Source organism: Sus scrofa, chromosome 1 (assembly GCF_054392235.1).
Source record: "Sus scrofa isolate SSC_HxYL_T2T_F1_AM1 chromosome 1, Sscrofa_HxYL_maternal_Yorkshire_Landrace_v2.0, whole genome shotgun sequence".
In the NCBI taxonomy this organism is placed as follows: Eukaryota; Metazoa; Chordata; class Mammalia; order Artiodactyla; family Suidae; genus Sus; species Sus scrofa.
The window spans coordinates 234,377,120-234,402,856 of NC_139383.1; the positions used below are offsets into that span (position 1 = coordinate 234,377,120).

General features: G+C 37.3%; 1 protein-coding gene across 2 annotated transcripts in view; it reads left to right on the forward strand.

The window, feature by feature from the left end:
• The window catches only part of MAMDC2 (MAM domain containing 2), a 163,163-nt gene extending 138,649 nt beyond the window's left edge, over nucleotides 1-24,514 (forward strand). For both annotated transcript variants that reach the window (XR_014823538.1, NM_001244983.2), the window contains 3 exon segments: nucleotides 17,583-17,842; nucleotides 23,287-23,371; nucleotides 23,511-24,514. Coding sequence is in view for 1 of the 2 variants with exons in the window: in NM_001244983.2 (NP_001231912.2) it covers nucleotides 17,583-17,842; nucleotides 23,287-23,371; nucleotides 23,511-23,575 (410 nt within the window). In the remaining variant the exon portion in view is untranslated.
• Nucleotides 24,515-25,737: the final 1,223 nt, after the last annotated feature.

Below are 25,737 nucleotides of genomic sequence, written 5' to 3' on the forward strand. Positions count from 1 at the left end.
ACCATCATGTTGGGGGTTAGGATTTCAACATATAAATTTGGGGAGAGGGGAGAGGAAACAAATATTCAATTGCTAACTCATCCTTATCACAACTCATAAAGTGAAAATGCCCATTTTTCATGAGAAAACTGAAGGTCAGAGGAGTGCCTTTCCAGGGCCACCCAGCAATAATTGGTGGAGTAGGGACTGAGTCTTAGGAATGTTAGACTCTCATGTCCACATTCTGTCCACACTACCCCACCAGAGTTTCCCAGTCTGAATTACAGTAAGAGACCACACACAATGTGGAACAGCTGGTACAGCTTATACATGAAAAGCAAGATTCCTCACACAGCAAAGTAATCTCACCTTTCTCACACTTCACACCAAAGAGTGGTATCTGCCCTTGGAAAGGATGTATTCAAACTGATGTTATCTTTAGATATCCATCAAAATGTATCCAGCAGAAAGTATCTGTATTTTTTTCCGACCCATTTCCAGTGTCATGAACGAATATTGTCAGATTGACTCCAGGGTTGCAGCCTGCCTACCCATTGTGTATCCTAAACCCTCAAAGGGTAGGTTCCCATTTTTCTGGCCTCTAGTGGCCTAACGTGGGCTGCTGTTTGGCTTTCAGATTACAATATGACAAGGATTACTCATTCACAAATTAAAGCATAAGCAAATAAAGGTCCCTTTAAAACATTAATTTAGTTGTTAAAGGCACCAGCATCAGAAGCTACATGTATATAATATAGGATGAAACATCTTAGAACAGGGAGCCATCACAAATGTTATTCAGTACAGGGTGTCTATGATCTTCTTTTTTTTTTTTTTTTTTTTTTTGTCTTTTGTCTTTTTGTCTGTTGTTGTTGTTGTTGTTTTTGTTGCTATTTCTTGGGCCGCTCCCGCGGCATATGGAGGTTCCCAGACTAGGGGTTGAATCGGAGCTGTAGCCACCGGCCTACGCCAGAGCCACAGCAACACAGGATCTGAGCCGCGTCTGCAACCTACACCACAGCTCACGGCAACGCCGGATCGTTTACCCACTGAGCAAGGGCAGGGACCGAACCCGCAACATCATAGTTCCTAGTCGGATTCGTTAACCACTGCGCCACGACGGGAACTCCTATGATCTTGATTTATTCCATATTTTCTGAGTAGCTATTATGCATTATGCACCACATAATTGCCATAGAATTATAAGTAATTAGAGTTAAGTTCTAGAGATGACGAACCACACAGAGAGGAGTAGCTAGCTCTCCTTGGTAGTGTCTCAAAGGGGTGGGAGGTCATCTGGAAGAACCCCAGGGGGAGGGGAATGTTTCCGGTTGACGGGAAATGTTTCAGGATGAGGGAGTGGCAGGTACAAAGCATGGAGCCCAGGAGTTCCCATCGTGGCTCAGTGGTAACAAACCTGGCTAGTATTCATGAGGATATGGGTTTGATCCCTGGCCTCGCTCCATGGGTTAAGGATCTGGTGTTGCTGTGAGCTGTGGTGTAGGTCACAGACACGACTCAGATCCTGAGTTGCAGTGGCTGTGGTGTGGTCTGGCAGCTACAGCTCTGATTTGACCTTCACTTGGGAACTTCCATATGCAGCAGATAGGGCCAAAAAAAAAAGAGCATGGAGCCCATTAGCAGTATGGCAGCTTTAGGAGCTATAAGCAATTCTACCTGGCTGCCATGTAGGAAAATGTCAGCCTGAATTCCCGAGAAAGTAAAGTCTAAGATATAGGTGTGTATGCAGATAGTATATTTGGAGGTATGATCCCAAGGAGTAGAAGTATGGGGCAAAGACATCAGAACAAGGAAGAAGGAAGAGCTGATATGAAGGTGCACTTGGCCACTGCTGTGTCCACCTGGCTACTTGACCCTGTGGGAACATCTAAGAAGCTGTGTTGAGGTATGTCTCAGGTCCATCATCTAGGGGAGGAAAAGGAGAAGCATTTGTCCACAGAGTCCCTTCCTGCTTTGGTCAAGGATACGTGTCTATTCAGCCTTGAATACACACTCTTCCCTCATTTCTTGGTTACATTTTTATGGGTGCCAAATGATTCTGCTGAGGCCCAAGCCAGAAATGACTGCAGAAGACTGAGGATTGAAGACTAAAGGCAATAGGCAGTTGGCATGGGCCCAAGACAAAGGTCTGTTAGGTGCATCTGAGTTGCACTGTTTAAAGATTGTGTAGAACTATTTGTAGCGATGGTGACTAGAATGAGATACTAGTGAGACTGAGAAGATCTACACTTGTGAATTAGAAGCATCTCATATGGACACATCTAGGAAAGTGGTAGGAAGTGACCGGGACAGTTAGATGGGAACCAGATCACCAAGGGCCTCATCTACATGTGAAGTAGTTTGCATATTCATTCTATATGGAAAATATTATCCATTGAAGGGCTTTAAATGGATCATTTTATTGGTCTTAAAGCAAAATGATAAAGCTTAACTTGATAGTTTTCCCAATAGACATCACAATAGGCACCGCTTTCTTGGCCATCCTGCTTAGGGGCTTTACTTGCAGAATAATCCTTGACATCTTCCTAAGTGATCACATAGGTCTGGGAAAATGAGAGGCAGTTCCACCTCAGAAAAAGTCTTGAAACCCTTCTCGTAAAGATAAGGGTGGAAAGAAGCAAATTTGGAAGGAGAATCAGCAAACATAATTCTCTTGATTCTGCCTTCAGCTCACGTGATATGTGACGTGAAGTCTGGACACACATATTCAGATCAGTTTGAAAAGAAACAGGCTAATACCATGAATGACTCTTGCTAACTGCTATGCAATATGAGAGAGTACCCGCTTCATAAATCAGAGGCCATGTGTCAACAACACTATAAGAAAAAATTATAGTTTCATCTAACTCCTTTATTAAGATTGGAATTGGTTCTGTATCAGGTAGATTTTACTGTGCAGCAAACACCCCAAAACTTAGTGATAATAACCATTTCTTTTAGTCACTATTATTCAAGATGGCAATTTGATCTGGGCTCAGCTGGACAGTTCTGTTCTTGGTTGGACTCATTTATGCATCTGAAGCCATCTGCCAGGTTAGTGAGGAGCTGGCTAGTTTGGCAGGGCCTCAGCTCCAATTACCTGTTATGCTAGGTCAGATTCAGAGTGAGGAAATGGACTGGATCTCTTTATGGGAGGAGCTGCTATATATAGGGAAGGTATAATTATGGCTATTTTTGCAAACAGTCTACCTTATATTATATCAAACTTCACAATGGTCCCTCCTGAGCACATTATTATTGTGGAATCTTATAAGTTACTTGCATTGATGGTAAAAGTGCTAGATTTAGCAAATAAAAATATGTGACACCTAGTTAAATTTGAATTTCAGATAAACAATGAATAATTAGTTGAAGTATGCCCATATTTTGGACATATTTTTGAATACAAGTCATGGAAACAAAGAATATTAAAACTGGAAAGGGCCTTAGAAACAAATGGCCTAGAGGTTGAAAATGCAGATGCATTCATGTGTTAGGAAACCTTGTCTTTAGCAGGAGGACTGTGTTATAGGGACAGTGGTATGCTGATGTATGCACATCGTCCAAAGGTACTCAAATCAAGTTTAAGAAATTTTTGTGATATCCAGATAAATATCTGTGAACCAAATTTAGCTCAGAAGCTCTCAGGTTTTACTCCTAACAGATTATTTGATTCAACAAACAAGACATAGCTAATTAAAGTGTGTAGGAGTGGAACCAGATGCTCTTGACACCCTGTTCTACATTTTCTTCCTACCCTGAGGTGCTTTTCCTTTAGCCTCTGCTTTGACAACTACTCAGTATTAGTTTAAAACTTGGATTGCTATCCAGGACCCCTAAATACCCATCCAGGGATCTATTAGATACTGCTAGGAAAGTACATTGCTGTTCATTTTTTTTTTAAGTAAAATACTTTTTGGAGTATACATGTGCATAGAAAAGTGCCACCAATTTCATTCTAAATGCAGTTTTAGCTGTAACCCACATGTTAACACAAAATATTTTCTCACTTTCATTTTGTTTTTTTTTTCTTCTAAGCATGGGTTATAAGTATACTGTTCAATTTCTAAATACATGGGAATTTTCCAGTTATCATTTTAAATTTATTTCTAGGTAATCTGTTCAGAGAATATACCATTTAATGATTTCAATCCTTTGCAATTTGCTGAGATGCTTTGTTATCCAACATATAGTCAATTTAGGTAAATGTACCTTGTGTATTAGAACTTTATGTTTTGTTGTTTATGAAGTGGTGGTCTATATGTGTTGATTGAATCAAGCTTATAATCATGTTCCTACTTTCTATATTTTACTGATTTTTTTTCTGTTCAGTTGAGAGGTGTGTTAGTTTCCCATTATGATTGTATCTTTGAGTGTAATGAGCATCTCTTGGAGATGGCTTATATTTGAGTCTTTAAAATCCATTTTACCAATCTCTACCTTTTGATTAGAGTGTTTAGTTTGTTTACATTTAATGTTGTTGCTAATAAGGCAGAATTTACATTTGCTAGTTCTCTATTTGTTTTTTGTATCTAAGGTACATCTTTTTTTCTACCTTTATTCCTCTATTACTGTCTTCTTTTGGGTTTAATAGATATTTTTAAAAATACTATTTTAATCCCTTGTTTATTTTTCTATATATTTAAAAATTATTTTCTTAGTAGTTGTTCTAAAAATTAACATTAACATCTTAAAGCAATGTAGTTTATATTTAATATTAACTTAATTTCATGATGTACAAAACCTCCTCTCTCCTTTGTACTATTATTTTTATATCTTCATGTACTATATACTATACTATTCTACATAATATCTTCATATGCTATAAGCCCACAGACATTTTGTTTGTTTGTTTCTAGGGCCTCACGTATAGCACATGGAGTTTCCAGGCTAGGGGTTGAATTGGAGCTGCAGCTGCCAGCCTCTGCCACAGCCACAGAAACACGGGATTCAGGCTCTGTCTATGACCTGCACCACAGCTCCTGGCAATGCCAGATACTTAACCCACTGAGCAAGATCAAGGATTGAAATTGCATCCTTATGAATAATAGTCGGGTTCCTTACTGCTGAGCCACAATGGGAACTCCTGCAATTGTCTTTCAAATTAGATAGAAAAAAAAGGAAACAAAAAATACATTTATTCCATCTTTTGTATTTACTTATATATAGTTACCTTTGCCAGTGCTCTTTATTTCTTCATTTGGATTGAGTTTCTATCTAGTGTCCTTTCATTTCAGGTTGAAGGATTCCCTTTAGTAACTAGTGATGTATTCAGTATTTATTTGACCTTCTTGGTTGTGTATATTAATATTTTTCATCAAATATGAAATATTTTTGGCCATTAATTTTTTAAGTGTTCTTTTGGGCTCTTCCTCTCTCTCCTCCCTACTGGAACTCCCACTGTATATATGTTAATACATTTGATGGTGTCCCACCAACCTCTGCAGCTCTTCATTTTTCTTCATTCTTTTTCCTTTGTTCCTCAGATGGGATAATCTCAGTTGAGCTGTCTTCAAGTTTACTGATTTTTTCATCTCTACTGATTCTTTCATCTCTTAGTTCCAGTCTGTTGCTGAGCCTCTCTTGTAATTTTTCCATTTCAGTTATTGTTCTTTTCATATCCATAATTTCTATTTTGTTTTTTACAGATTCTCCTTTTCATATTACTCTGTATTTGGTGAGACATCACTCTCATGCTCTCATTTAATAATAGTTGACTTCAAGCCTTGTCTAATAAGTTCAATGTCCAAACTTTGTTAGGGACAGTTTATATTGATTGTGTATGGGGCCATAGATTCCTGTTTCTTTGCATGTCTCATAATTTTTGTTGAAAACTAGTTACTTTAAATACTACAGTATTCCCCTCCTGTGAGCATTTTGTTTTTGTTACTGTTGTTGCTCTTCATTTGTTTAGTGACTTTCCTGAACTAAGTACGTAGAATATTTATTCTTTGTTGTGTGTGGCCCCTAAAGAATATAATATCTTGGAGTTCCCGTCGTGGCGCAGTGGTTAACGAATCCGACTAGGAACCATGAGGTTGCAGGTTCGGTCCCTGCCCTTGCTCAGTGGGTTAACGATCCGGCATTGCCGTGAGCTGTGGTGTAGGTTGCAGATGCGGCTCGGATCCTGCGTTGCTCTGGCGTAGGCCGGTGGCTACAGCTCCGATTCAACCCCTAGCCTGGGAACCTTCATATGCCGCGGGAGCGGCCCAAGAAATAGCAACAACAACAACAACAAAAGACAAAAAAAAAAAAAAAAAAAAAAAGAATATAATATCTTAATCATCAACTAAGGATTGAGCAGAGATTTTTCTTAAATGATTTGAACCACTAAATCTTCCAGTCCTTCCAAACGTGCTCTGTGTTTGTATTGGGGTATATTTTCAGTGCTCAAGTAAATGATTTACACCTCTGCTAGCCTTCACTTCTTTCTTGTGCAGAGTCTCAAAGTCAGTCAGAGGTGATAGATTATGACCTTCTCACTTCTCTCCTGGGAATGTGCATATCGCTAAACAATTATTTAACTGATTGCTTTTGACAAATGCCCTGAGATAAGGCTGTTCATGTAGAGTAAGTTTTACCTCATCAAGTTAAAAAAAGACAAGGCCTGAACTGCCAAATAGGTCAAATAATAACAGTTCTCTGGGAGTGGAGTTTGGGGGAACTCCCAACCTGTTCTGCCTCTTGCTGTGCCTGTAGGCTGTTGATTTTCACAGATACCTTTGTTGTAAAACTCTTGATTTTCAAGTTCAGTAAAGGGTAGATGATGATAGTATTAAAGCAAATTAAAAGCGTCCATTCTTAGCAAAATTTAGTAATTTTTCTTGAATTAAACACTCTTGTATTGTTGTATGTCTTTAGTCAATTTTCAGAGTTCTGAAAAACTTGACAATTTTTTTGGCCAATGTTCTTATTGCTTAAAGGAAGAACAGATTTTCAGAGGCACTTACTCTGCCATTCTAAAAGTTCCACATCCCTCCCTGCTATTTTTTTTAATAGCTTCAAGTTCTTTGCTAAAATTTGCCATCTTATTATCTATTTTACAAACATATTATTATAGTCATATTATTAAATTCATATCCATAGTTATTTTATTTTATGATGTGTGATAACATCATATTGGGGTCACTTTTGTTTCTGTTTTTATTATCTGTTTTTCCCTCATTTGATTCTGTTCCTTGAAATTTTTTTTAATGGAAGTGCTGGAGGTTGTGGGTAGAATCCTTGGGTGATGTCATTTTTTTATAGAGAGGATTCAACTATTCTCAGATAGACAACTAGAGTAGAGCAAGTCACCTCAGTCCAGTTAGAACTGGTCTAACTTGAGGTGGTGTTGCAATTCTGTTTTGCTAGCTCTACCCCTGGTTCTCCCCTACACTGAGGGTATATTCTCCAATATACCCTGTGGTTTTATTAGAGGCCCTTCATCAATAGATGAATTGATAAAGAAAACGTGATATATATGTGAAGTACTATTCAAATACCATTTGCAACAACATGGGTGGACCTTGAGGGCATTATGCTAAGTGAAAAAAAGGCAGACAGAGAAAGATAAATACCATATGCTCTTACTTATAGGTGAAATCTCAAAACAAAACAAAACACTAAGTTCATAGATTCAGAGACAGATTGATGATTGCCAGAGGTGGGGTATGGAGAGTGGGTGCATGAAATGGGTGAAGGGGTCAACAGGTACAAACATCCAACTATCGAATAAAGTCATGGGTATGTAATGTACAGGATGATGACTCTACTTTGTAACACCGTATTACACATTTGAAGTTGTTGAGAATAGATTTTAAAAGTCTTCATCTCTCTCTCACACACACACACAAACACAAACACTCAATTTGTAACTGTGTGTAGTGATAGATGTTAACTAGACTTGTTATGTATTTTGCAATATATATAAATATTGAATCATTATGTTGTACATATGAAACTAATATACTATTTTATGATAGTCATACCTCAATTAAAAAAAAAAAAAGGATAGAAAAGAATTTGGCCCATGCTTCAAGGGAAGATTGCTCGCTTTTTTGTGCCTCTCATTTATCACAAACTTGTTCCTCCAGCCCTGGATGCTTTGGCAGCCCTGAACTCGTTATGGTCATCCCAACACAATAAGAACTATTCATTTCTCGCCTCTTAGCTGCTCTCTGCTTAACTTCTAAACTGAATAGGCAAATGCCACAAGGGAGAAAGCATCTTGAAGAATGTTGAACTCACATCATTGACCTGACCCTGTCTCTGAGATCTTGGCCCTTCAAGTTTGTATTGCTTGGGAAGTTTTCTGACAGCTTCAAAACAGATATTTTCTTAAAAATTTTTTTGATCTATTTTTAAAATAATTTTTCTCAGAAGGGGTGTAGATCTGCTACATGTTACTAAACCTAGCCACAAGGGGATATCTGATTTCATTTTTTAGCATCATGTATTTAAGAACATAATTGTTATTCTCAAAATTTGAAGGCATTTGCTCTTTCCTCCTGCACTACAAACCCAACCAATCATAATGGTTTTGAATGAGCTCTGTGTGTCTCTGGACTTTTTCAACTGTATTTTTTGTTGATATTTCCTGGCTGCTCTACTCAAGGTCTTGCTGTATCTGATATTATATTGTTGCATGGTGTTCTGTTCTTTGGCAAGGAGCAGTAGGAGGAGAATATTAAAATTTACATTTATACTGCCTTTGGCTATGAACTGTCTGAGAGACTACTCCACTTCTTTACCTTTATAACTCTCTATCTTGAGTAATAAACCTTGGGGACAACTGTTATAGAAAGAAAGTACTGTAAATATCTTTTAAATTTAATTATCATGAAAACCACTTAACAATTACCTCACCTTTTTTTAAAAAAAGTGACTTACATGGTAAATGTTCTGTTGCTTACATGAATGTCACTAGACTTCTCTTCTACAAGGGATATAGTCTGAAGTTATAAGAAAATTTTAGTTGGCATAAATTAATAATAGTTCATAGATTTATAGGATTATGGGGGTAGATAAGATCTTACAGATCAATTAAGACAACATGCACATTTAAAATATTAAAACACTGAAACTCATTCAAGATAGTTTTAATTATTATCTTCTTGGATCCTGGGATAGCAATAACAAACTTGTCTGTGATGAGATGTACAAATTAAACAATAACGAAATTACATCCAAAAAGAATCTTCTATTGCCTGCATTAATGATTTATTGCTATTTTTGCATTTAGTCCTAACAGAGACATCAAAAATAAATATCTCTTTCAAATACATGCAGTAAAATAATGACATAAAAATGGCAGGTTATAAAAGTGGCAGAATTTCTTATCCTATACTTGAGTAAAGTGATAGGCTCAAACGCTGGGCCAGCAACAATAACTTTCTCTTTGATGACTGGAAGGTATTTGTTTGATGTTGGTAACAGGGGAATCTTTTTTTGAACGCCATGCATTCTGGGACTTTCGGAGGATGCTTGTACTTCTATACTGAATGACACCTTTTCACCTCCCATCCTTAAAACCTGTCAATTTACTCTTGGAAGAACATACACAAGCAGAAAATAGAAAAAGGAGAGCCATACCAAGCTGTTTTACCAATAACTGCATCAGGTTTTTCTGCCAGTGTTCAGTAAATGTTCTGTGTAAATCGTTCTATGTGTAGATGTGTTCTTTTGAAGTGTTTGTGGGAGAAAGTGAGTGCACCATCTTACTCCTTCGCCATCTTGATCCTGCTCTCTGGACAAACTGCATTAGATAGACAATAAATAAAGGCTCATTAAATAAAAAGAGAAGTGCAGAAAGACTACCATATAGATATGACAGTTTATTTTTGTGTATATCAGAATCAGTACATCATCATACATAGCAATTCCAAAGGAGCTGTGGTTTTTCCAATGCAGTTTCTATTTCTCAGGTATAGCATAGTTTATGTGGTCTAGTGGAAAGACCAATGGGTACACAGTGAGCCGACTCTGCCATTTGCTGCCTGAGTAAACTGGGAAATGGTCACATAACTTCTCAGAGCCTCCAGTTTCCTCATGTATAAAATAAATGTAACAGGAGATGTGATGCCCTGCTAATCTCTTAGGGTTGCTGTGATGATGAACTGAGAGGATATATCTAAAAGGCTTGATGCTATAGATGCATCACTAAAATGAATGGTATTACTAATTTTATAATTTGTGACTCATTTACAAAACCTGATGTTCATCTCAGGGATACATTTTTGGATTCACTGTTTTGTGTCCTTTACGTTTTTATAAATAGAAAATCATGGCCTCTAACTGCAAATAAAATGACTTAGTAGAAACTAAAAAGTTTGGTAGACCTTAAATCAGTGTTTCTAAACTACCACTGTGTAATTCAATGGGTAAGTGGATGAATTTTTAAAAATTCAATAGTAATATTCATGTATAAGAAAAAGATATAATAAGTTCAGCAAAACCATTATTTCACAGATTTACACCTTGTTTTCTGTTTTAATGCTAATATGCAATTTTCTATTTGAATAAATGGATTTAGGTAACAAAAATGAAATTTACTTAAAGAAAAATATTAAGAAAATAGTGCAGGTCTTATAGATGTATAAATATATTATATATATATATAAACACATAAACACACACATATATATTGTTATATATGTATACATGTATATGTGTATAAAATGATGGTGGTATTTGCATGACTTAAGTTTGGGAACGTTGCCAAAGTTTAAGTCTTTCCTGTAATAAAACAAGTCATTCTACTAGAACAGTAAAGACCCCCCCCAAAAAAAAAAACCAACTTTCCAGCTTTACCATTTGACTCCCTATTTAATAAAATAACAAAGCACTTGGAACGGATCTTGACTTGCACTGAGCTGGATGGACTCCACTGGATTTGTCTATCCATTTCTTGTCACCATCTACTTGTGGTTCTCTCCTGGCAGAATGAAGAAGTTCCCTGGCACAGATGCTATTTCTGTACAAGGTAATAATATCCTAATGAAGTTCCAAGGGTTTTATTGGCTATTGCAATTTTATTAGCATTTATATGCTATGCTGTCAGAATTCTTTTTCAACAATTGTTTTCATTGCCCTGGAGTTTACAGGAATTTTGTAACCAAAAGATAGTTGACTAAATAAGTAAATAGATACCTATCAAGTTTAGTGAGAAAATGCCTTCAAATGCAACATTTCCTAGCTCACTGAGTCCACTAGTGAAAAGATTAAAAGTCATCCAGTCCTCCCTCTCTCCTCCCCACAACTACACCCTATAGAAGTAGCTATTCATCATTCTCTTAACAAATTCCAAAGAAAACACACCATCACTTTCTTCTGTGGTACCATTTAGTGTTTCAGTACATCTTCTGTCTTCTGGCAATTAAATTCTCTTCCAACATGCTACTTAATAAAGGTAGCAGTCTTATTGCCTCTAAGAACATTCCCTTCTTTTGTGGTGGAAATATCAATGATACATTAAAATACCAAGTAATGACATTTATTTATCAAATTGTACTGTCAGATGAAAGAAAATATTTAATGTGTTAGTTATATAGCTGAAGTTTAATAGCCATCTCTTTCAAGTCTTTGTGTTTTAAAAATTTTGGTCTAACTGATATCCAGACATGTAACAATGCTCCCCATTAGTCTGTAACTATAGAGGGAGTTAGCTCCAGATTACTAAAATCTCCATTCTGCTTCATAACTTGTCTAATCACACAAGTTATTTTAAGACTCTGCTTACACAGAGAAGGCTTCCTGACAAATTTTTTAAAATAGTGGTAAAATATGCATAACATAAAATTAACCATTTTAGTCATTTTCACATATATAGTTCGGTGGCATTAAATACATTCACATTTTTGTATAACCATCACCACCATCCATCTCCAGAATTTTTTTTTTCATTTTCCCAAATTGAAACTCTCTCTAATACAAATAATTCCTCATTTATGACAAGCTTTAAAAATCACTTAAAAAGTATAGTAAAGAACAATTTTAGATAGACGTATTTAGCAGTTGTTCCTCCCAAAGTATTGATATCTTTTTTCCCTGATTGTTAGGTATCCCCTTCCAGCTTAACAAAGCAGCTAGCTGTTCATTCTACACGGCCTCATGCTTCTTTCTGGCCCTGGTGAGAGAGGCCCTGAGACTGGAGGAACAGCTGCTTCACTGCTCCAAATTAGAAATATGGTGTGTGTCTCAACACATCACAGTTGCTGAGCAAAGAACAGATGGGACCCTGATCTCTCAGTACACCCATTGGTGTACCCTCGTCTTGAATGTTAAACATTGATCCACAGAGAGAAAGTGATTTGTTTTTCCCAGTTAATAATCCCTTCCATAGACGGGAAGCCTTCATGTGCAGGAACATGTGAGCCAGTCTGAGATTTCAATGCTGGGGCTCCTGGCTCCCATCCAGAGCTTTTGTTTGCTGAGACAGACAGCATTTGGAGTTGGAATGTGGCAAATCTTGTCGACACACAGGGCTTTTCTCTGCTTTCCAAACGCATGTGAGGCTGACTTGCTGTCCATGTAACTCTGATCTTTTCTCGGGAAAGGAAATGTCACGAGCAAGTCAAAAAGAAAAACATATTTGGAATCAAGAGGCATAATTGGTCTAGGCATCAGAGGTACCAATTCTGATCAGTTGACAAATACGTTTTAATTATTTTTAGGTATAGATGTTGATCTAGATTAGTCAAAATCAGTATTTTCTTATGGAATACATGTATGTGCTTAAAAAAAAATAGACACTGTACCCTGAAGGATTTTTGGAAAGGTCAACATTATTCAAGAAAAGTAGACTGGGGAAGTTTTCTGGTGGCCTAACAGGTTAAGGATCTAGCATTGTCACCACTGTCACATGGGTTTGATCCCTGGTCTGGAAACTTCCTCATGGCTGCAGTCATGACCCCCCACCCCACCAAAAGAAAAAAAAGGAAAGGAAGGAAAAGAAAAGTAAGAAAAGTAGATGGGTGCCCATGGCCCAGAAAGGGAAACAGTCCCCCTGGATGTTACCCCTCTATTCCAAAAGCAGCACAATTATACATGTCAAACAGCTTAGGAGCATTCCTTGCATATTTCATGGCACTAAACACAAAGAGCTCTGAAGCCATTAGGTAATGGCTTCAGCCTGATACCCAGACTCAGAAATACAGGAGCTGAAAGCATTACCAGAGTAATGCTTCACCCATTTGAAGCTAAATGATTAGTGCATTATACCCACAAAAGAAAAAATTTAGTTGGATAATCCTGGAGGTGACTAAAGGTTCATTCGTTTTCCAGGACCTCAGACTATTCTTGCCAGGACTCATGTTGTTATCACTGAGATGCACAATATCATCACTAGATGGTAGATACTTTTTGGGTCATCTCTCACTTATGTTGGATCCATTGCTTCCTTTCCATTCTGAAAAGACTTCATGTTTCAGGCCCATGGCAGTCTCTACTTTGCAGTTTCCAGTGACAGCATCTTTCCGAGGAGCCTGTCTCCTTCTTCCCTGCAGCTGAGTGTTTCATCTTTAGTTAAGGTCTTTTACTTGGGATTCAAGTGGGCTGCTTGAGAGTCCAAAACAGGTACCAAAGTTATTTTTTTTTTTACTTTTTTCTTATTTGTTTAAAAATTATTTGGGGATGAAATATTTTTCAGTTTAAATATGCATTAAGGTAGGGTTTCAGTTCACTGTGTCACTAGATTAGGTATAAGAGAGTATGGGACACCTTTGTGCATAGTAGGTGATAAACAATGGTCATTTTATTCCTTGCTCTTATTTTCTGTGGAATTAAATACACCCTTCTATTGGGATTTTTTGTATGTGTATTTGTTTATATCCAGCTTAGCTTAAGTTAGAAAATGTTTTTTAAAAAAAAAGAACAATAAAATCTTAGTGCTTCTTGTGTAGCAATTTTCTTGCTGGTGGAAGAATGAAGATAATGAAGTTAAAGAATGTGCATTTGGTTAAAAACAATACATTGGATAGTGTGGAACTAGTTTGAGAACATTTCCTTTGATATATAACTTTGATTTTATCAAAACTTGGATTTGTTCCAGCTTCGCCTTGAAGCAGCTTAGTCAAGTACATATTTCATTGCTAACGTCCTCACACAAATGGAGTGACCTTGGTAGAGTCATGTGCTCTAAAAATGGTCAAACTGGTTTGTTGCTTAGAGCTTTGGAAGAAAATTCATTCTTCTGTGCATTCAACAAATATTTTTTGAGCATTTGCTATGTTCCAGACACTGTCTAGGACCTGGGGGCATAACAGTGAAGTAAACAAGGAAATATCTCTGCCTTTGTGTGTTCTAGAGGAAGGAAACAAACAAAAAATAAGAAAATTACATAGTATGTTGAGGCAATTAAGTGGTATGGAGAATAATAAATTTAGAGTATAGAGAATGAGGAGTGCCAGATGAGCAGTATAGCTATTTGAAACAGTGTAATCAGAATAGGCATAATAGGGAAGGTAATATCTGAGTGAAGACCTAGAGGTGAGAGAGTAAGACATGAGATTATATGGAGGAAAAGCCATTCTAGGCAGAGTTTGGCACATGCAAAGGCCCTGAGGTAGTAGCATTCCTACTATATTCCAGGAACAGCATAAAAGTCAGTGTGCCATGCAACCTAGAGTTAGTGAAGAGAAAGCAGGAATCAGAGAGGTTGTATAGAACCCTAAACATCATCAGGCACTCAGCTCTTACTCTGAGTGAAATGTTAAGCCAGTGGAAGGTTTTGAACAGAGGAATGGTAAGATTTAGCTTTCGTTTTGGAAGGTTCACTATAAATACTATATCAAGATTAGATTTCAGACAACACAAATAGAGCAGGCAATGTAGTTGGAAGGTGTTGTATTAATGCAAGTGAGAAATGATACTGGCTGAGACCAGGGGGTGGCAGTGGAGGTGGTGAGGAGAGAAATGACTAGATTCTGGACATATTTTGAAGGTAGAACCAGCAGGAATTTCTTTTTTTTTTTTTTTTTTTTTTTTTGTCTTTTTGCCTTTCCTAGGGCCACTCCCACAGCACATGGAGGTTCCCAGGCTAGGGGTCTAATTGGAGCTGTAGCCACTGGCCTATGCCAGAGTCACAGCAACACGGAATCCGAGCCGCGTCTGTGACCAACACCAGAGCTCACGGCAACACCAGATCCTTAACCCACTGAGCAAGGGCAGGGATCGAACCCGCAACCTCATGGTTCCTAGTCGGATTTGTGAACGATTGCGACACAACGGGAAATCCCCCAACAGGAATTTCTGACCATCTGGATGTGAAGAATTAGAGGAGGTGAAGAGTGGCACATGACTCCCAGGCTAACCAGAAAGAGGGAGGTGGTCTTGATGATAAGACCATTAGGAGTTTAGTTTTGACCATGTTGAGGTTGAGGCATCTATTTGACAATAAGTCAAAATGTCCATTCAGCACTTTTCACAAACAAGTCTGGATTTTGGCAAACAGGTTGTAGATTTAAATTTGAGATATGACAACACAAATAGCATTTAAAGCCATGAAACAAGCCATGAGATCACCAAAGCAGTGAGTGAGAATAGAGAAGTTCAAGAACTGGGCCTCAGAGCCCTCCAAGGTCAAACAGGCAGAGAAGAAAAAGTTAACTAGCAAAGGAGTGATGAGTGAGGTGGGAGAAAAACCAGGAGAGGTCCTACAAATCAAGATAAAAAAAAAGTCCTTCTAGGAAACAGGAACGATCTGTGTCAACTGCTGCTGATGGGACAAGAATGACAAGGACTGGAAATTGACCGTTGGTTTTAGTCATTAGAATGTCATGGTGAGACTCCAGAAACACTGACAGTATTTTCCTAATATTTTTATAGCAGATTGTGGGGGTCACTGGTTAGTGATACCTACATCCCATGACTCCAATCTCTCAGTTTTTCAGGGTGATAACTTTCCTGACTAAAGCACTGGAGCAAGGGTTTGCACAGTGCACAAGATTTGATGAGAACAAATTGGGCAGGACTCTTTCTCCCACCCTTTTAATAGCATGTAGGGTTCTTAGGTCCTTGTGGAAATGAGGGAAAGGAAAATGAGGAATGCCTTGAAGGAATGTAGATGGAGCTTCTGATCACTTCTAGTTGGGGCATCTCAAGCACTACATTTTAGGAAATGATTAGATCTCACTGAATAAGATTCAAGTTATAAGGATGTTCTAGAAGCCACTTCATTTGCATGATTTGGGATGTCTTTTTCCCCTCAATGTGGCCATTAATTTCTGTATGAAATAATTGAGAGATAACACTATGTAAAAGTCATTTTACATCTATGTATAAAAAGTCAGTGTTGGCAAAGAAGACTAAAATAGCTACAAAAATTTGTTCAGGTGGAAGAGACATAAACTTTTCATCAAGTGATCAAGGGTTAAGAACTTCTTATGTAGAGTCCAGAGCTTTTTAAAAAATAAGCTGAAGGTACACAGTATTAGATTATGAGTGTATTATTCTAGAAATTACTATTTAATATATAGCCTGCTTCAGTGGCTTCATGGGAAATATTTAACACCAACCAGCTGTAATTTTTGGTTTGTAGCTGTGTCCCATTTCTGTGGTGTAAATACTTCCATCATGCTCCGTTTGAAACTACCCAGGTGAAGTCATTTGGACCCACCAACAGAAGTCACACAGTTGACTCTTGGGAACCAGTGGAAACTGGTTCCAGCATGCTACTGCCTTATTTACTTGTGGACTAATCCTATTTCTGCCTGCAACCAACAAATTAAAAAACAAACTAAAATTAGGAAAGGCATATAAAAATGTAAAGTGTTATATAATTAACATATAGTATATGATACATAGTATATAGTGTAAGATATATAATTATATAAAATGTATATTTTCAAGAAGTGTGACAGAAAATCTCAGGAAAAAGGGCAGGGCACAAAACTCACATTTGAATATGCATTACATGTGGGCATATGTCAAATACATTATTTAATTTTTGTAACTCCATAGCACAGGTACTATTAACTTGTGATTTTTAAGTTGAAGATAGGTTCAGAGAGGATAATTCATTAGAATAAGATCACACAGACAACAAATGTTAGAGCCAAGACTTGAACCCATATCTACCTCACTGCTTCCCTAAACCAATGTCTGGAAGCATAGTATATTATCATGAATTAGTAGGATAAATTCTGATGTTAGTTACTACCTCAGCAACACCACACTAGAATATTAATTACCTCCTGTATGTTAAACTTAATTATAAATTATTAAATGAAAAAACTTATTTTGATGGTCTAAGTTTTATAGCATCTTTATTCTCCTTGGATTATACATATTTTCCACAATTATAAAATCCTTTATCAGTAGTGTAGTTAAGTCATCCATTTACTCTAACTTGTTTCCAGGAACACTACTCAAAAGAGAGAGAAGAGGAAAGGGATCAAAAAGGAGTATGGGATTAAGAGATACAAACCTCTATACATAATATACAAGCAACAAGGATTTTACTCTATAACACAAGGAACAGTTATTTAATATCTTATAATAACCTATAGTGGAAAATAATCTAAAAAAGTGTGTGTGTGTGTGTGTGTGTGTGTGTGTGTGTACAAAAGAGGAGAATATAAGTTAGTGTCCTTTTTAACAAGACCTGATGTTGCATTGCTCTTAAGGCTACTACATGTACATCGAGGCCTCCCACATGGTGTATGGACAAAAAGCACAACTCCTGTCCAGGCCTCTGCGAGGCGTTGCTGGAAGACACTGCTTGACCTTTTTCTACCATATGTATGGAGCAGGGACTGGCCTCCTGAATGTTTATTTGAAAAAGGAAGGGGACACTGAAGAGCCCCTCTTGTGGAGGAGAAGAGGTGAACAGAGCATTTCCTGGCTAAAAGCGCTGATTGAATACAGCTGTGAGAGGCAACACCAGGTAACCCAAAAGAGATAAGTCAAGTGATGGAAAATGTTCCTATACGTTTCTGTTGCTCTATTTCTTGCTACCATCAAGAATGTTTCCTTCTTTTTCAGGGTCATAGATAAAGCAGTACTTGTTTAAGAGTAAGCATAATTACTCTATATTGATTGAACCTAAGCAGTGAATGGGAACTTAGGCAGAAAGAGAAGGCTTTGGGTATCTATGCATAAAGTGATTATTGCAACTCAGTGATGAAAGTCTATTTATTTTTATTTTGGTACATTAGGAGTGTCAAGTATATTCTAGTATCCTGCAAATCTCCAAAACAGAGTCTGTCTTTGAAACATAGTATTACCTAATTTGTTGTTGCACCTGCATCTTTCACTCATCATTACCCACATGCCAGGGCTTCTGTTGTAAGCCTCTATTTGACAGAATATATGGTCCAGGGTAAATGTTTAAGCCTCTGTCTTCACGGATGTAGAAGAAACTGAGTCTTGATCCTAAGTCCTGAGTCTTCCCTTGGGTCTTCTCATGCACTATAAAAGACCTCCATCCTACAGGATCCCAATTACAAGGAAGTCTGGGCAGCAATAAGAAAGAGCCTTTTCAAATCTGTGGGTGAGATTGAGCAGCCAGTTTAGTCTAGAAATCAGCAGCAGTCTCCTGACAGCCACTGACTTCACTTGCCTGCCATGAGCCAAAGCTCCAGAAAGCTTTGGGGAGAAAAACTTAGACCCCCGACTATTCTTGAAATTGCTGTTTAGAATTTCCAGGTGTGACCTTCAACTAAAAGCCCTGCTTCCTCCTCATCCTTGCTTCTGACTGATAAACCTTCGGGACCAACACCCTTCAGTTTTAACCACTAGCTGCTTGATTGTAGCCCATATCTTCCTGGGTAGAGGCACCCAAAATAAGGACATTATTTTATACCACCCCTCAACCAAAAATAATTTACTACAGAAATAAATGAGAAGGAATTGCAGAAGCCCAGGTGGCCAGGTTGCAGTATAATCCAGGGTTGCTAACAGCAAATGACAGATGGAAAGTGTGCCATTATTCAGGGCCGGTCCATCAGCGCAGCATAGATAAAACTATTTAGAAATTTAGTAAGAAAAGCAGAAAGCCCCAGAAGTGATTTTTATAGTGATTTAATATCTGTTTACAGAAGGAAAATGGATTGCTCAGGAACTTACTGATATCATTGATCATCATTCAGAGATAATGGATTAACTTTTTTTAGGCTATCAGGGCACTCATGATCCTACCCAATTCAGATGTTCTCAAAATGTGGTCCTGAGACCAGCAGCAACATCTGGAATGCAAATTCACCTAAAATGAGATTCACCCAAAATGCATTCTCAGGCCCCACCTCAGAGCTACTGAACCAGAAACTCTGGGGTTTGGAGTACTGCAATCTGTGCTTTAACAAGTTCTCCTGGTGATTCCAGTGTGCCCTAAAGATGGAGAATCTGCCATAGACTAAATGAATCTGAGTCTTTTGTGTGGGCCCGAGCATTAATATTTTTTTTAAAACCCCAAATAATACTGATGCACAAAAGCTCTAGGGTTTGAATTCTGGGGAACAGGAGACTTTGCCTATAAGCCACAGGGCCGATGCAAGTCCTTGCATCTATTAAACTTGCTGAGTGGCTGGTTATTTGAATTTGATGGCATCTTGGGGTGTTCAAGTTCAAAGGGTGAGAAATGACCTGAGAAATTTTTTAGCTCACAATCCAGAAAGAAGATTCCAGACCATTCCCTTTGGCTTAGAATGGAACAGATCTGAATCTGCTAAGAGGAAGTTTTTTCTGGATTTTATGATTCCCTCAGGCATCCTAAATGACTGTCTGAAGATCAGGATAAACTAGTTTCTCCAAAACATCCTAGTGTCAAATAAAACACAGAGAAACCCCCATGCAAATGACCATCTTCTGTGTTCTGGGTACTTCCTGTGCTAAGAGTTGCACATAAGTCCTTGCAGTTGATCTTACAGCTCCTCTTTAAAGATTGGGGGAAACTAAATGTCCAGCTGGTAAGTGGCAGAGTGACAGTTCAATCCCAGATCTGACTGGTTCCAAGGTTTCTATCTGTAAGCTACTGGTCTATACTCTCTACCACCATGGAAGTTCCAAAATATAATCATTGCCCTGGGTGTCACAAACCCTGGCTTATCTTAGAGAACTCTTATCCTCTCTCAGATTTTCAAAATAGGGTAATAGTGCCTGCCATGCTAACATCACCAAAATGAGGGTGAGGGTCAAATGAGATTGTGTTTGTGAAAGGATTTTATAAACTTTAAGGTACTGCAATATAAAAAGATATTGTTTCTAAAAAATATGTTCTCTCCCAAATCTCTCTGGTCTCTAATTTATCACCATGGCAGACCTGCTGTTCTCAATAGCTATATCAGGAAGCCAGACCAAGCTCCTGCAGTATGAGGCCAAAATGTCACCTTTTAATAAATATGTATTGACTACTTGCTATTTTAAGTGCTAAGAATATGGAAATGAACATAGCATAAAGTTCCTGCTCTTCTGGAATTTACATTCTAGTGGGGGAGAGGTAAAAAATATGAGAGAAAAATATATATTGTAACATCTGGTGATAGTAAATGCTATGAAAAAGAATAAGTCAAGCTGATCAGGAAATGAAGTTAAAGAAGTATCAGGCTCATGTCGCAACAGAAGAAAGGGTGGGGGAAAAAACTGTAACTGCAATGTATACATCTAAGGATGACCTGACCCCCTTGCTGTACAGTGGGAAAATAATAAAAAAAAAAAAAAAAAAGAAGTATCAGGGACTATTCATGAAAGGCCTTGGTGACATGGTAGAGTTTATAATTTATTCCAAAAGCACTGAGACCCCATCAAATAGCTTTAAGGTAATATGACATGATTTATAATTTAAAACTATCTCTCTAGCTATTGCATGGACAGCAGACTAGGAGATGAGGGTCGGGGTAGGCAAGGAGTCTTTGGGGGCTACTGCTGTAGACCTGGCAAGAGAAGCAGTGGCTTGGGCTATGTGGCAGAAGGAAGAGGTCATTAGAAGCCCACAGGACGTCATGTGGAAAATGAGGTTTGAGAGAAAGAGAGGAGTCAAGATGACTCCAAAGCTTTGGCCTGAGCAACTGCTAGAATGGAATTGCTCCTTATTGAGATGAGGAAGACCTTAGGAGGAGCAGATCTAGAGGAGTGAGGGAGGCAGTGCAGGAGGGAAATTAACAGTTGGTTTTGTTTTGGTTTTGACATGCAGAGTGTTTGATGTCTACTAGACATCCAAGTGGGTATGTCAAGTACGCAGTAGGCCGTGGGACTGGAGATCAGGGAAAAGTGCAGAACTAGAGAAGTAAATGTGGACTTTGTCAGTGGAAGTGGGCAGACATAGGCAATTTTTAGAATGCTGTAGTGTTTCTGCCATTTGAGATTTATCCTACAGAGAAAATAGGTAAGTGGCCTGCAGATAACATTCCAGTCATCAAGTTATCTTTGTAGACAAAAATGCAACAAAGGGCAAAATATTAGTCACGTGCCTTCCTGAGAAATTTATTAAAGAGCTGAATAGAACCTGGCTAGCCACTAATCAAAAACACAAAATGATTTTAGGGAGTTCCTGTTGCGGTGCAGCCATAATGAACCTGACTAGTATCCATGAAGACACAGGTTTGATCCCTGGCCTTGCTCAGTGGGTTAAGGATCCGGCATTTCTATGAGCTGAGGTGTAGGTCTCAGACATGGCTCAGATCTCACATTGCTGTAGCTGTGGCATAGACCGGCAGCTGCAGCTCTGATTTGACCCCTGGCCTGGGAACTTCTATATGCTGCAGGTGCGGCCCTTAGAAAGAAATTATTTTATTTCCTTTGGATTTTTTGCTTACCTATCCTCCTTTGCTCTCAGGTGTTTTCCCCACTGATTTCTTATATTTTGATACTATTGAAATATTTATATCATTCATATTGTTCATTTATACTGCCTAACATTTACTAGGAATTATTATGTGCTGGGTACTCAGCTAAGACCAGGTCTTCAGATTTTCTTGTTCATGGTGCCCTTAATCTCATTACTTTTTTGCTTCTGCCCCTAGATCAAAAGATATCTAATGTTCCATTTACTAAGTAGTTGGGTCCAAACAGTAAGTACTTAGGTCCTAATGACTTAGTGGCCATTTAAAAAATTAGTACACTTAAACTAAAAGGAAAAAATTTATATTTTATCTAACTCTAAAATAATCACAATTATTTAATAGAATTTCTACAAATACAAATAGGGGAATAATACAAAGGAGTTTTAAAATGGTTATCACTCATATATTGAGGAAATTCAAAAGAGGGGGTTGTATGAAATGAAATGTTTGCCCAACCACAGACTATTCAGAATATAATTCCATCAAGTTATTTTTTCTCTTATACTTCCATTGCAGAGTTGGAGGTCATAAAACAGACTTTACTGTTGTCTAGAAAACCAAACTTATTAACCACATTCATATCCTCCTATCCGGATTGTCAGGACATTTTTTTCCTCTTCTTGCCACTAATTTGGATTCTGTTTAGGGTTATATCTTTAGAATTTCAAGTAATGTTATTTTGCCACATTTCTGTCCTTAAAGCTTCTTTGAGTCATTAATTTCAAGATAGTTTCATATGCTTATTAATTATCCACTTTACATTATTTGATTTAATTTAAATCATAAACTAGTCCAATGGGGAGTAATTTGCTCATAAAATGAGTAGAGCAAATGTGTCTTCTAGACAATTTTCATTACCCACAAGCCTCCCTGGAGTATTCTGTGGTTTATTAACCATTATTAGAGCAGCCTTAAAGCTGGTAATATAATCCATTTCCCCCAGAACCTGAATATTTAATCAGTTATTTTCTTCTAGTATCTGAAGTCATGAAACTGTTTCCTCTTCTTCTTGGGCTGTGTCTTGTATGTTATGGTATTTAACAAGATGAGTGAACCATTGTCATCATGGAAAATTTAATTATTACATGTTGCTGTTCATATTTGAGTCTCATCCATCATATTAAATTCTTCCACCTGTACCAACATCAGCGGTAGATTTATGGAGAGCTTAAGGAAGCTTAAGCTTCTGGGTCCTTCACTTCCATGGGCCCCGTGAGTGCTGGAAATAGAATATTCTAGGTGGGGAGGGATACCAGGTCACCACTAAGAGGCATTTCTAGGTGGGCACTTCTGGAAAATCTCCTAAAGAGCTTTCAGAAGAAAGGAACTTCAATCTTCAAGGCTCTAGTAACTTGTTGTGGATTTCTTTAAATTCCAAATAAGTAATCCCTTTTGTACCTAGAAGGGAATTTGTGATTTTGTAGTCCTTTTCTGAAAGGGGGCCCAAAGAACAATCTAAGCTTCCAGACCCACACAGCCTGGATCTGCCCCTGACCAGCCCTATTTTATCAGGATAACTCTATTTCTAAATTCAGACTTCATTATTTTTCAGATAATTTTTGAAGCCATTCGGGGGGTATCAATAAGAAGTGATATTGCCATTGATGATATTAAATTTCAAGCAGGACCCTGCTCAGGTAACAATATTTTTCCAAATTATATAAGTTTGATTGAAAAGAGATTTTGCAGTAGCTTCAACTCATAAAAATGCAAATTAAGTACTTTCTAAAATAAACACAGAGAAAACTATTATCGTCTATTTGTCTTTCCTGACAGAATTGGAAGATATAACTCAGCAATCATCAGGATATTCTGAAGATTTAAATGAAATTGAGTATTAAGGAATGATCTGCATTGGATTAACTAAATAAAAGCCATACCTCTCTTCAATCAAAATGAAAACAATACAAATGAGTACTGGACAGTCTTAACCATTTCGTAAATTATAAAATGACTTCAGAGCACTCTTTCTCATTACTTTTGCAAAAAATACTGACTCAGGGCTTTTTTTTTTTTTTTCTTTTTGCATATGACAACTGTTACTAGAAGTACAGGCTGCTGGTTTTGCCTAGACGATCTTAATTTTGGTACCAGTTAAAAAGACAAATGTACTATATTGTAGTCATTTTAAAGTACACAAATAAAGGGCACAATCAAAATGAAATGTGCTCACTTAAATCTGCATTCAGTGAATGTATTGCGAGGAGAATAGGTCTTGTGGGTTCCCTTTTGAAATTCAAGTATCGTAAATATTTTTAAAGTAATAATGTGAGGTGTCAGTAATATCTGCAGAATGAATGCAGTTTTTCACAGTAACAACCTAAGAAAATAAAGTCTTATTTTCTATGTTTTATTCATAGAAATAGAATATTAAATTTTAGATGTTTTGACCATATGTGATAAGAAAGGATCTTTCATGCATATTCCAGGGTAAGTTAGTATTAATTAATGCTGTGTTACAAGGCAACGCTACCTTCTTTTTTCCCCCTTTAAACTACTTTTGAAAGTCACTATGAACACTTGGATGGAAATCACGTTTTTGTTTTGTTTTGTAATGCAAGCTTGAAAATGTTTATGTACACACACCCCAAAATTTTTAGTACATGTTAAACAATTTTACTAATTTTTTAAAATAAACATTTTGAGTAATATGAATTCAAGCAGATCTATTAAACTACTGCCTTTTATTTTCATGTTTAGAAACTTGTGTATACAAGTTTATATACCAAAACAGCTATTATGAGATTATATCACCTAATAAAATATAATTTGAAACTCTCTTCACTAGCAGTTAACTTTTTTCTACATTATTTTTCCTTTTCAGAATATCTTCACTATATAACAGCCGATCCTAATTTAAATCTCTACTCTGCTACAACTAAATGCTTCTTAAGGCTTTTTATTAGCAACATAACTCAAGTAATTATGGATGCAGTAATTTTTAAGGAGTGTTTTATTTCATATAAACAATATCAATTTTCTCCCAAATTTTATCTTATTGGAATGCAAACTCTGTGAAGACAAAGATCCTTGCTTGTCTTATGTACTATTGTAGTCTCAGTACCCAGAAGAATGTCTGGTATGTAATAGGTGCTCAACAACTAAATACGAAAGAATAAATGAATGAATTAATTTAACCAACCAAAAATCCTCCAAGGTGGATATATTATATTCTTATCCCCTTTTCTAGATAAGGAAACCAAAGTACAGAAGAGTGAAAAAATTACTCAAGATTTTACTATTGTTAAGTGGAGAAACTTAACAGTCAGGTCTCTCTGACCTCAAAGCCCATACCTATTAAATGCTTTGTGTGGCAAAAAATCCATTGTTCTCATGGATTTGGGTGGTTTTCCCACTCAAGAGTGTCAAAACCCATACATTAATCTCTAAAAAGCATTATACCTCCCTGAATGCCACATTACTTAGAAAACAAAAAATACTCAACTAAATTCTCCATTTAAAATAAATATCCTGAAGTTTATGAAGAAAATAAAATACCATATGACCCAGCAATCCCACTCTTGGGCATATATCCGGACAAAACTCTACTTAAAAAAGACACATGCACCCACATGTTCATTGCAGCACTATTCACAATAGCCAGGACATGGAAACAACCCAAATGTCCATCGACAGATGACTGGATTAGGAAGATGTGGTATATATACACAATAAAAAAGAACAAAATAATGCCATTTGCAGCAACATGGAAGGAACTAGAGACTCATACTGAGTGAAATAAGTCAGAAAGAGAAATACAAATACCATATGATATCACTTATATCTAGAATCTAATATATGGCACAAATGAACCTTTCCACAGAAAAGAAAATCATGGACTTGGAGAATAGACTTGTGGCTGCCCGGGCGGAGAGGGAGGGAGTGGGGTGGATTGATAGCTTGGGGTTAATAGATGCAAACTCTTGCCTTTGGAATGGATTAGCATTGAGATCCTGCTGTGTAGCACTGGGAACTATGTCTAGTCACTTATGATGGAGAATGA